Source organism: Beta vulgaris, chromosome 4 (genome assembly GCF_026745355.1).
Source record: "Beta vulgaris subsp. vulgaris cultivar EL10 chromosome 4, EL10.2, whole genome shotgun sequence".
NCBI lineage: Eukaryota > Viridiplantae > Streptophyta > Magnoliopsida > Caryophyllales > Amaranthaceae > Beta > Beta vulgaris.
The window spans coordinates 12,741,686-12,754,978 of record NC_079205.1 but is presented as its reverse complement, the minus strand read 5'-3'; the positions used below and the strand labels follow the sequence as shown (position 1 = coordinate 12,754,978).

General features: G+C 34.7%; 1 protein-coding gene and 1 long non-coding RNA gene across 2 annotated transcripts; one reads left to right on the top strand and one right to left on the bottom strand.

Moving 5' to 3' along the window:
- Window positions 1-3,258: 3,258 nt before the first annotated feature.
- LOC125496881 (uncharacterized) lies at window positions 3,259-4,675 on the top strand. Its single transcript, XR_007273258.1, has 2 exons — window positions 3,259-4,098; window positions 4,197-4,675. It is a non-coding gene; the product is annotated as an uncharacterized LOC125496881 (long non-coding RNA).
- A 3,192-nt stretch (window positions 4,676-7,867) lies between these two features.
- On the bottom strand, window positions 7,868-12,954 carry LOC104891488 (hypothetical protein). The gene is made up of 3 exons (XM_010677185.4): window positions 12,780-12,954; window positions 8,805-9,128; window positions 7,868-8,694 (listed from the first exon to the last, which is right to left on the bottom strand). Exons 2-3 carry the CDS (start codon window positions 9,126-9,128, stop codon window positions 8,092-8,094), a joined length of 927 nt encoding a protein of 308 aa, XP_010675487.2. The 5' UTR covers window positions 12,780-12,954; the 3' UTR covers window positions 7,868-8,091.
- Window positions 12,955-13,293: the final 339 nt, after the last annotated feature.

Here is a 13,293-nt window from a genome sequence, read left to right as displayed (position 1 = left end):
TGGGTTCCTAAAACTAGCAAGTGATTCTTGTGCAGGTAAACGTGAGAGGAAGCAACCTATGGTACCTCGACAATTGTTGCTCAAGACACATGATTGAAATTCCTCTCACTAGTAGCCCACAACGGAGGGTGTGTTATTTTTGGCGACAACAAAAAGGGGGAAATATGGAATAGGAAACGTCGGCAAACCTAACAACACTCCATCGAGAATGTAATGCTGGTAAATGGACTAAACACAACTGTTTAAGTATTCTCAATTGTGTGATAAGGTAATGTTGTTGAATTTCGCAAATATGTGCCAAATCATGAAGAGAAACTAGGGAATTAATATTGGAAGGTAAGAGATTAAATAATGTTTACATTAATTTACCTAGATACCTTACCTAACGACAAAATTTCATGCATGAGTGCTCTACAAGATAACCCTTTACTTTGGCATAAAAGACTTGGACATGTTAGTGTTAGACTGCTTAACAAATTAAGAAAGATGGATTTAGTTGATGGCCTACCATCCATAAAATTTGATTGGGAAGCAATTTGTAATGCATGTGCTAGATGCAAACATGTTCGATCGTCTTTTAAGTCAAAAACATTTTTTAGCACCTCTAAACCCTTGGAATTAATTCACATGGATCTCTGTGGTCCAATGCGCGTAAGGAGTAGAGGTGGTAGCAAATATGTATTAGTGCTTGTTGATGATTTTTCTAGATTTGTATGGACATTATTCCTTGGTGGCAAAGATGAAACATTTGATGTATTTCTTATTCACATTAGAAAAGTTCAAAATCAAACAAATTGTAAAATGTTATCTGTCCGAATTGATCATGGCACTGAGTTTGAAAATACAGATTTCGAGAAATTTTGCAATGACAATGGAATTGATCATAACTTCTCTGCACCAAGGACACCACAACAGAATGGAGTTGTAGAAAGGATGAATCGTACTCTAGAAGACATGTCTCGAACCATGCTATTATATAGTAGCTTACCTAGAAATTTTTGGGCCGAGGCAGTAAGTACTGCATGCTACATATAAAATAGAACTAAAGTAGATCCATCTTGAATAAAACTCCATATGAACTCGTCAAAGGTAGGAAACCAAATATATCTCACTTAAGATGTTTTGGATGTACTTGTTATGTTCACAACAATGGCAAAGATAATTTGGGTAAGTTTGATCCAAGAAGTGATGAAGCCGTGTTTATTGGATACTCCTCTCATAGCAAAGCATATAAAGTGTACAATAAAAGAACAATGCGTATGAAGGAGAGTATTCATGTCATATTTGATGAATCTGATAAAAATTTACAAGATGTGCATGTAGATGATGACGAAGACTTCTCTATTGGACTGTTAGAGAGCACGAGACAATAGCATGATGAGAACAACCTGCAAACAATTTCTGAGGCTCAGAGCATGTGGCACAGTCTGAAGAACAAAACAACAATGGACGAGAAGAAAAGGAGAGAAGAAGTAATGAACTTGCTGAAGGAAAGTGCTGGAAGAACCAACGAAGCTGAAGAAGTAAAAAGCGAAAACAACTGAACGCGCTCAGAGCATGGCACTGAGCCACAGAACGAATTTTCACTCCAAGAATGGAAACACAAGGATCACATCCTACTGACCTAATACTCACGACATATCAAAGGGAGTTCCAAACTCGTCATCTCTTCATAACTTTTGTGCTTTCAATGCTTTATATCTGAAATTGAACCACTAATTATAAAATTGCATTGACTGCCCTGATTGGATTTTGGCCATGCAGGATGAGCTTGAATCAATTCAAGAGAAACGAAGTTTGGCATTTAGAACCTCGTCCCACTCATCAATCAGTTATTGGAACAAAATGGGTTTTTAGAAACAAATTGGATGATAGTGGGATGATTATTTGAAATAAAGCCAGACTAGTGTGCCAAGGTTTCAACCAACAAGAGGGAATTGATTATGACGAGACTTTTTCCCCTGTGGCCCATTTAGAAGCTATTCGAATTTTGATATCCTTGGCAACTTTTAAAAAAAATTAAACTATTTCAGATGGATATCAAAACTGCCTTCTTAAACGGATACTTGAAGGAAGCAGTGTATGTTGAACAACCTCCTGGCTTCATTGATCAAAATTTTCCTAACCATGTTTTAAAACTTGATAAAGCTCTTTATGCTTAAGCAAGCTCCTAGAGCTTGGTATGAACGTTTATCTATATTTTTAATGGAAAATGGTTTTAAAAGAGGTTCAGTAGATAGAACACTGTTTCTGAAAAGTAAGGGGGAAGAATTATTGGTTGTCCAAATTTATGTTGATGATATTATTTTTGGGGCAACTACAGAATTATTATGTCATTATTTTGCTGAACTAATGAAACGTGAATTTGAAATGTCTATGATGGGAGAATTAAGTTTCTTCCTAGGTCTACAAATCAAGCAACTTGAGAATGGCATAATGATACATCAACAAAAATATGTGAAGGAGCTATTGAAGAAGCATGGTATGGAAGACTCAAAACTTATCCTACACCTGTACCTACTGCACTTAAGTTAGATCTGGACGAAAATGGTAAGAAAGTAGATGAAACAATTTACAGAGGTATGGTAGGCTCTCTTCTCTATTTAACTTCAAGTCGGCCAGATACTCTGCACAGTGTATGCCTCTGTGCCAGATTTCAGTCATGTCCAAAAGAATCTCACTTCAAAGCTGTCAAACGAATACTTAGATATTTAAGAGGCCCTAATAACTTAAATCTATGGTATCCTAAAGGAGGAAATTTTGACTTGATTGGTTTTTCTGATGCAGATTATGCAGGCTTTTTGGTCGATAGAAAGAGTACCTTTGGAACAGCTACCTTCTTAGGTCCTTGCTTAATCTCATGGGCATCCAAAAAGCAAAATTTTGTGGCTCTTTCCACTGCAGAAGCTGAATATGTTGCAGCCGCCTCATGTTGTGCACAGGTATTATGGGTAAGACAACAACTTCGAGATTTCGGAGTTATGATTGATAATATGCCCATTATGTGTGATAATACCAGTGCCATAAACATCTCAAAAAATATTGTTCAAAATTCACGTACTAAGCATATAGAAATTAGATATCATTTTTTACGTGATCATGTATAAAAGGGTAACATTGCCCTGGAATTTGTTTGTACTGAGGACCAAATAGCTGATATTTTCACTAAACCACTTGCTCGTGAAAGATTTGAACAACTTAGAGTAGCTTTGGGATTGATTTCTGGTACTTAGTTGGTTTATACGCTTAATTGATCCCCTTTACATGCTTATGAGTTCGAAAGATTCTATCTACACTAAGTCAGATTTTTGATCTAAACCAAGACTCCTAAAAAGGCTATTGATGTTGTCCTGATAACTGACACCTAAGTTGTTTCAGAAAAATTCTATAAAAAAACTCCTACAAGTATCATTTTTTTAAAAATATCCATTGATGTTGCTTTGATAAAATTTAAAACTCTTTCGAAAAATTGGTTTTCAAAATTTTTTTAGAAAATAAATACAAGGCAGTTAAAAGTGCATAGTAAACTTAAGCCTAAACACAAAATCCTACTAACCCAAACCAATTAAAACCATCCGGCCCTTCAAACACTTCCTCCTACCCTAAAAACACTTCCCACTCTTTCTCCTTCCTAACCATCAAACCCTAACAATGGGGCGCAAGACTACACGCCGGTTTTTCAAGAAAAACCCGACATTCCGGCGACCCCTTCTCCCTCACCAACACCTTCTCCTCCACCGTCACCTCCACCGTCACAACCACCATCTCCTCCACCATCGCCACCGCCTTCTCCTTAAACCCAGCCACCCGCGACTCAACCCACACCACGAACTCAATCTACCGCTAAACCACCACTAAACAGACCTGTTGTCCGTCGCCCTACCACCCGAAAAAGACCGGAAAAAATTCCATCCCCCTCGACCCGCAAACGAAAAGCCTCCGCTGCCACAGATCCTCCGTCCTCTGCACCGTCTTCTTCTAAACGCTTTTGTACTTCTTCTTCCACCAGCGTCAAAGTGCTCTCAGGACGAGTTTTTGCGGATCCTTGGATTTCAAAGCCCGAATTCAAATTCTTGCTCGACGCCACTCAAACCCAAGGTTGGTTTAATTTACTTTCTTTTACGGATGTTGTTTATGAGTTAGAAGTTCGAGAATTTTATCAAACTCTAGTGATTTCGGATGTTTTGGAACTAAAGGCCAAAGTTAATCGGGTATGGATGTTTTGGAACTAGTGACGGCATGCTGAGTCGTATGGAGTTGTGTGTTCTAGGAGGGGAATTATTGAAGAAGGATTTCCTGGGATTCCAGCCTAGAGAGGCGTGTGCAGGGTGTTTGAAGAGGCAAGAGGAGGTGTGTGATATGAAAAAACAGCTTCACCAGATATTGGCGCGTCAGCGAGCTTCTGATACGCTTACGGCACAGAGACACTGCCAACTTATGTCTGTTGTCCTCCTTAAACCTCCCCAACCCTGATCCTTGTCTTATTATGCAACTTTGCCTATGCCTTGTAGTTTTTGGATAAACTTGTCGGTTTTTTGTTAAACTGTTTGATACTTTTTGGATGTTATTTTGGATTGTTTTGGAGATTGTGAATTGGTGTTAGTTGTAGCACGAGCATCCCTAGCTTACTTAGTTGAGCTATTAGCTTTATTGTAGAATATTTTGATTATGTGCATGATTTTTTCGTCTTCTCGTACTTTTTGAGGATGCCAAAAGGGGGAAAAGAAAGTATATGATATTTAGCTTTGTGTCAGCATGATATCTCATGTTATGATATGTGAATCGAATATAAATATGAGCATGTGGAGACAAGTGGAAATTGACCGCTATTAATCTAATGTATAGATGAATAATTAGGGGTAAATGAATCACAATAACATATGCATACTTTGAGGGGGTACAAAAGAGAATAACATATGCATACTTTGAGGGGGAACAAGTGCTTATTTAACAATATTATATTTATGGTTTGTCATCATAAAAAAGGGGGAATTTGTTGTGCATATACATGTTATGTTATAGTATGAAAGTGTGTAACAGTTGCAACAGATGCATGAAGAAAGGAATTGATAAATGAAGACTTTGAGGAAAAGAAGAATCAAGAATGAAGTCCAAGTTTATATGTTCCTTAGCATAGTTACTTTGTGTACAAATCAATATATATATATATATATAAAAGAGGAACTTTTCGGGAGCATAGAGCGTGCCACCTAGGATTGCCACGTCATCTTATTAATTTAGAGATAATATTTAGAGTTTTAGAAATAATAAAAACCAAAAAAATTTATCTTTTAGGGATCTATTATAACTAGGAATCTATTATAAGTACTACTCTATTATATATTCACTCTATGGCTATGATTCACATATAAAATCACAAAATAAAATAAAAAATCCTGATTCTTGAGATTTGCCTAAACCATACAATAACATCTAATGAACTGCTGTAAATCTACTAAAGTAGCCAACATTTTCAATGACAGCTTCTTTACATTTGTAGCCATTCAATACCTACTTTATTTTATTTTTTAAGTTTTATTATAGTGATATACTGATATACTCTGATATGTAAGCTGACAATACCGGTTAACATGCCTTCACTTATTAGAGATGGAAACAACCATTGCAATACTAACTTTATATCAATTTTTTATAAACTTTATTAATAGATAATTATAGATATTAAAGATAATCTAAAAATAAGGGTATAATGACAAATATTTTATCAATTCTTTTTCTACTACAATAATGGGTTTGGGCATGATTTTTAAGAAAATGAAAAAAATGTGTAGTTTAGCATAGAGGTACTCCTTTAATTAACAAGTGTAGAGGATAAGTAAATCATTAATAAAATAAGTGTAACTTTATGAGGCAATTTGATGAATAATTAATGATGATTTTATTAACATAAAGTAAAGGTAAGATAAACAATTATAGTTGTTTTTTTTTTTACATAAGGTTGATTGGTCCAAATAGATAATTAACTAATGAAATATGTAAATAAAATCGTGTTGAAAAATCTTATTTTACAGTAACACAAAATCAATAATGTTTAACAAAAAATTACAAAAAAATATATAAAAAACAACCCGTGCAACGCACGGGCTTCAAAACTAGTCTATATTATATAAGGGAAGGGAGGAACAACGGTGTCCTCTTTTGAAATGCCTATTTTGCCCCCTTTCCCATTTTAAATCACAATTTCACTTACAAATCAAAGGGGGGTTCAAACAAAAATACCAAAAATATAATTATAACAATCACTCACAAGTCAACTAAAATCATAAAATTGCATAATTTATGTTATGCAAATCACTAAAATGAAGAAACTTTATAAAAACTTAAAAATTCACTTACAAACTACAACCTATGAAAAAATTGACTTGAAATCAAAGTGTCCACTTTCTTTACAATTTATGAAGTACTGTATTTAATTCAAAAATCAACTAAAAAATTATAATATTAGAAATAATAAATAAATTCAATAAAATTTCTATTTTGTTCATAGAATTTAACTTTGAAAAGTAAAAAAAAAAACAAAAAGAATGGTGAGAGACTTAAGTGACAGAAACTAAACCAATCAAATTTTGCAACTAAAAACAATTATACTTTGTATGTCTAATGTTCAAATTTTGACTCTTATGTCGAAGAAAATCGAGTTTCTGTTTCGAAAAAAATTAAAGCACGCATCGCGTGCAAAAAATTCTAGTGTAATATGCTTGAACTAGGTGACATGCTATGTGCTAAATATAGAATTATAAAATTAGTGTAATTATTATTTTCTTAGAGTTAAGGAAATAAATAATATATTAATATTATATGTCTATATAAAAAGGAAATTAGTTTTCAAAATAAAACAAAAGGTTTAAATAAAAACGTGTTTTATAAAAGATTTTCATAAAAACGTGTTTTATAAAAGATTTTCATAAAAACGTGTTTTAAGAAAACGTGTAAAACAGTTTTCTAAAAAGATTTTGGAAAATACTTTTTAATAAAAACAGAATTTGAGATGAAAAGAAAATCTACCATTTATACATATTGAAAGCTTCTCTTTTTGAGATTAAAGATAAAGAGAAATAAAGATGAAGTTAGTTTTTCTAAAAAGAGAGTTTTATCCCTTAAATTAAGGATTAAAAGATAAAGATATTTTTGAAGGATTTTCGTCCAAGCCATGTCGTATAAAAGGGTTTTATAATTCACTTTTAGATCTCACGTTTTCAGAGAGAAAAATCAAAAATATTAAGAGCTGAAAACAATTTCCTACGGCACTGAGCATAGCACTGTTTGAGTCAGTTTCAAGTATCTATAATACGATTGTAATTGTCCTCTAATTGCTTGAATAAGAAGCACACGTTTGAAGATTCTTTCTTTCTGTAATTTCACTATTATAGAAAGTTACAACTCTTAGAGATAAGGGTTGGTTAGCACTACTAGGGTTAGTAGTGGGGGAATCTTATTGTATCAAGAGGTTGATATTTTAGGATTCGAAGAAATAAAGAGTTTTGTTTCGTGTGGACGTAGATCTCAGAGGTGACATTGAACCACGTTATATTTTGTGTGTGCGTATCAAATTTCACATACTTTTGGTTTATTATTCGCAAAAACTCAAAACAGCAATTTACGAGTGTTTGACCCAGTGCCAGACACAGTGCCATAAAAGAGATTTTGCGAAAATCGATTAGATTTCACCACTCAATTCAACCCCCCTTCTTAAGTGTTACTTTGTGTTCCAACAACCATAGACAACAAATTTTCACAACAGCTTAGGAGCTATTTCATGGCCAAAATCCTGTAATGTATTCACGTGGATTATCAACAAAATTGTGGATTAGAGAATAGAGCAACTATCTTGTTTGAAGATTGTATGTATAGATACAGGTCTCAATGTTTGATTGCATAGCCTTTATTTCAAATGTTACACGGCCATAAAACACTTCATCCTACCTAATGCTGCGCCACCGCCCGTGCATGGTACTTACACTTACAAGTTACAAGTTACAGCAAAGTTAGTCAAATACTAGTTAATCCCTACCTAATGTGACCAAAAATTATCCCTACTTTGGTTTTATACCCAAAATCAAGGTCAATCCACTAACAAACACTAGTAAGAGTGCACTTTCCCTCTAACCAACGCAGTCTTATATCAACACCTTTAAGAGATAAGAAGGTCTCCCTCAACTTAGGATCATCAAAGAGATCCAAAGCCGCAAAGTACAACGAATCTCCCATGATGTCTATTTCATCCAATGCTTTGATGCAATTTGTGATAGAGAACATCTCCTTACTTTCCGTCTTTGTATATATCCTTAGCTTAGAGGCAGCAATCATATCTAGCATTGCTTCTGCCATAGAATCAAGTATTTCTTGGTCCCTTCGTTGTTCTCGGTTTTGGTCTACCTCGAATGTGCGCTTTCTCTTATTCCCCGAACTAGTCTTGCCTCCCTTTATGACAGGAGAAACATCGACTTCCACGGACTTCAAAGATGACGGAACTTCAGGAGTTTGTGCCTCGGTTTCCCTACCAGGTGTTAATCCTATAGGACTAACAAAATTTTCACTAGATTTAAGATCCACCTCCTCATAATGGCTTGATTGGGCATACCTCCCATCAGCCCCATTATCAGCAAATATAATGCATAATTGTTCATAGATGGGGCAGTCCTTAATTTTAACTGGTTCTGGTCTTGGATTTACCTAAAAAGACCAAATGGAGAAGGAATCTGATGCCATATTAACAAAAGTGAAAATTTGAAAAGCATTGAAGATAATATACTCATGTAGAAACAAGTAGGGAAAAAAATTACCTCTATGCCTTCCAATAAGTCAAATCCACTGCATGAATCTTCCATGATGATATCATTTTGGACTAAAGCGGAATTTATCTGGTTGTACCGAGCACGAAGAACATCTAGGTGTTTCCTCAATTGGTTGTTATTAAAGTTGAGAGTCGTTTGGTTATTAAATTCATCACGTATGTAGCCCCAGGTCTTCTTGTCAAAGATGTTATTTGGTCTATTACCCAATTGAATTTGTTCCACAACCAAGTCTGCAAAAATCTTATCAAGGGGAGGTGTCCACCTTGTCCTCAGACGTTCTTTTGCTTGACGCTCAGTCACTTCATTGTCCATCTACAGATTCACATCATCGTTTATAAGCATTATATAAAGCAGAATGCATTATATAAAGCAGAATGCATTATATAGAGCAGAAGACTTGTAAAGTGTAAACCACATATGACAAAGAAATCCCCTCAAATATAACAATGTACCTCTCATCATATAACATAGTCAGCTAACAAAGTATTTCTGAATGGTAGATCTTCAAACCCATTCTTTCATTCAAAACTACGAAGGTGATTATGCAGGTCAATAGTCATTAAAAATGGATTCTATATATAAACAATTTGAACAACATCAACAACTAGACCATGCTTTGCCAAAAGAAGATCTAGGGCTTGCATGCTTGACTGCTGTGGACTATAGCTGCAGCAAAGATATAACTGCAGATGATACTGATCTATGCTCACAGCCTCATAATTCTAAATATGCAGCTCAACTGATGATTTATGAGTCCATGGGAGGATATACAAGAAGAAAGTTTCTATGAAGAGCCCCAAAGACTTGTCCACAAAAAGAAAGCCTATACCTTCCTTACTCAATCTCGTAAAAACTGGGGATTAGCTAAGAACTGACGTGGTCCCCGTACAAGTAAACAAGGACGGCAGTCAATATGGAGTTCATATCTTTCAAAAAAAAAATAGAAAGAAAAACCCGCTAACTACTAGTGAACCTTTGGTATGTAAAAGAAAGGGGGGGTACAGAGGTGTAAGTGGCAGTCAGAGATCACAGTATTTTACAAATATATCTTGAAAACTTTAATCAGGTATCACATGTAATTCCCATAGGTGAAACATTCAAGAAAGATCTTGCATAGATTGATAGAAGACATCTTGCAGCTAGAGAACTTTCAGTTCAGGTTCCGAAGCGTTTTTGCAAAATAATACTACTTCCTCCGTTCCGTTTTAAATGAAACGTTTGCTTTTTCACGCAACCCAACGCGCTTCTTTAGTCAGTAATATCTTTAGTTGTGTAAACGTAAAAAATATAAAAAAGTTATAATTGATAGTATACATCGAGACGAATCTAACAAGATCCCACTTGACTATGTTTTTCTTTATATAATAGCGATAAATTGGAGTTAAAATTGATTAGTGAATAGTGTCATTTCATCCAATGTTTCATTTAAAACAGAACGGAGGAAGTATATTATTTCTTACAAACTCGCTATTAGCATCTTTGACCATGACTATGCAGATGTTTGTCCTTACAACATATGCTTACTTATATCGAAGACCCTCTCTTTGTCTAACTGATTTGGAGCAATCAACAACTAGCTAATTAGGAGATTAATTTGGAGCAGAGAGAGTATTAGTTTCAACAAATTGACTTTTTAGATAAGGAGGAGAGGAAAGATTTTTTTAAAAAAAACAATTAAGTATAGGGAAGGCCATGAAAACTGCAAGAATCTCTGAATCAATTATATAAATGAAAATGTGCCTCATTCTTAGGAAAATTTCAAGATGAAAGAAGGACCTAGGATCTTGAAACTGGAAGAGCTTTAAAAGATAAGGACATTTCTCCTATCAATGATTGTAAACATATCACAGTTTAAAGTACTAGACAGCAACTAAAGGTCATCAATGATCAAACTCAAAGCATAACACTAATCTGCTTAAAAACTAAAAAATCCCATAATCAGACTAAAAATTCCTCTGACCAGTACTACTAATATTTATCTGAACAACAAGATCATCAAGACAGTGAACATACTTTTTAGCAACAAAAAGCCGTAAAAAGAGTTGATAAAAGAGCATCCCACCAATCTTTATTAACTACAAAAAGAACAAGGGTGCATTCTCTACCTTTAAAGTAGAAAGTGAAATTACGATTGATCAAGTCCAATCAGGTCTATAAGTTATATGTTAGGTGAGGAGAACATACCCTAACAAACTATTATGTAATGAAAAATAAGACGTAGGAAGTCACGTGAGGGCAAGGAGGAGGGGGGGGGGGGCAAGGAGTCATAGGGCAATATAATATGTGAATATCACAGTGGTAGTCGGCAGAAATCACGGTAAGAGTACAATATAAACAGAGTTAGGACAAGCAAGGTCATTGGCTGGAATTCTCTGATGGCAGTTTCCCCTCCCGCTACCAAAAAAATATGGAAGTACCCTTTTACTAACAAAATATTGTCCCAAAGTCCCTACTTTACCCTTGGGGCATTCAGATCCCGAGAGTTGCTATGAACTCTACATGGAAGGATTAAGAGTAACCAAAACCATTAGTTAAATCAATGTCTGGTAACACAATCCCTCATTAAATTTTAAGGGAAAAAAAAATCTTGACAAAAAAAAAGATATAAAAACAAAACAACCTGAACATAATCAACCAAGAACGTGAAATGAAGATACACCATCTCCATCAACACTATACACAAACCTTACCCCATGAAAGCTACAACCATTTCCCATTCTTGCAGACATCAAAGTGGCGAAAAACTCTGTATAACTGCACTACTACTACACTCCCCCATAAATTCATATCACTAAAATATGCTATATTCGGATATTCCTGCTTCAAAAGAAGTCGCTAGCTTTGACAAAAACTCACAAGTGATTATCAACAAAAACAGAACATTCCTGTATAATCTATAGCAATGCCTAACAACTATGTTACTCAAACTCGCATAAAGTCTCTCCTCGGATTCAGGTGTCCTGTGTCGAGGACCTAGCCATTTCGTAGAAAAATGTCAAGTTTTTGGTTTGAAAGAAAGTATCTAACAGCTGTTTGGTTCATTTTTGGTAAAGGAAAGTAAGAGAAACGAAAACCTTAACTTCCCATGTCTTGTTTAAATTTTCTCGAAAAGTGAATTTATTAAAGAGTCTTTCCTTTCAATTCCTTACATTTCCTTTCACTAAATTTTTTTAAAACCAAACATTGGAAACTAACAAATTCCTTGCGCTTCCTTTCATTTCCTTCCAAATCCTTTCTACCAAATAAGTCGTAAGTGTCATGTTGTATCCGACATGATACAACACGAATCGACATGTGACACTTGAGGTAAGTGTCCAAGTAACATACGCTAATTGTTTGGTAGGAAGGATTTGGATGGAAAATAAAGGAAAAGTAAAAATAAACTCTCATGTTTGGTAAAAGAAAATAAGAGGGGTTTAATTGGAAAGGAGAGGAAGTGGAAGGAAAAAAAATACTCCTAAATCCTTGATTTCCTTTCCTCCCAAAATCGGAAAAACAAGAAAGAAAGCTAACAAGCTTTTACCCATGTTTTTTTAATTTCCTTCCTTTCTTTTACTAATTGCAACCAAACATGTGATTCCTCTCAAATCCACCCATTATACCAAACATTGGAAACTATATGTATCTTCTTTTCTCTTCTTTTACCTTTCTCTTCCTTTCTTTTCTCTTCCTTTACCAAAAAAAAAAAACCAAACAAAGTGTAAGTAACAACACCAAAGCATTGCAACAGAAACCGGGAGTGCTTTGATTATTATCTTATTCCTTCTTTTGCATCAAACTGTTCCCAATAAACCCAATTACACGTAAATAGTCAATTGAACAGGAACAATCATATAAATCAAACAAATGCAAATCATACCAATAGAGAAATCAAACAAGTGTCTTTCTTTTCAATTCCTACAATTCATTCTGCAAATAAAAACCCTAATGCCCAAAATTATACCAAAGAATAATTTTGAATACCTAGTGGAAGAGATGATGAAACAGTAGCTGGGGTTTGAAAGCAAAAGGCTTCTTTTTCACCCTCCAAAAGCCGGTTCGATCAAAGGCGGCAATTTCGTATTCGGGTTTGGGGGAAAATAAGAGTGAAATTTTAGGAGAAAATATGTGGAAATTGGAAATATTGAACCGAAATATGGAGAGAGACTATGTAAATATATAAGAGAGTATTGTATTTGTATTGAGGTGTAAACTGATTTCTTACCTCGATGGTATTTATAAATAAAATTTTCTACTGTGCACAATTGTAAAAATCAACGCGGAAGAAAAATTATCTGACATGCATTAAATGCATGTAGGAAATGTGGACTTCACATATATGTGAACAGTGGAATTTTTCATTCCACTGTTTCTCAACACTCCCCCTTGAATGTCCACTTATAACTCATAATAGACATTGTCTCATTAAGAATCTTTGTTATGAAAAATCTTGTGGGAAAAATCCATAACTAGGGAAAAAGTACAACTATTATGTATC

Bases quoted from the DNA above. Each gene is read 5' to 3' on its own strand.
- LOC104891488 (XM_010677185.4), bottom strand. From the start codon at position 9,128: ATGGACAATGAAGTGACTGAGCGTCAAGCAAAAGAACGTCTGAGGACA. The intron at 8,695-8,804 runs GTAATTTTTTTC...TGGTCTTTTTAG, and splicing joins ACTTATTGGAAGGCATAGAG to GTAAATCCAAGACCAGAACC.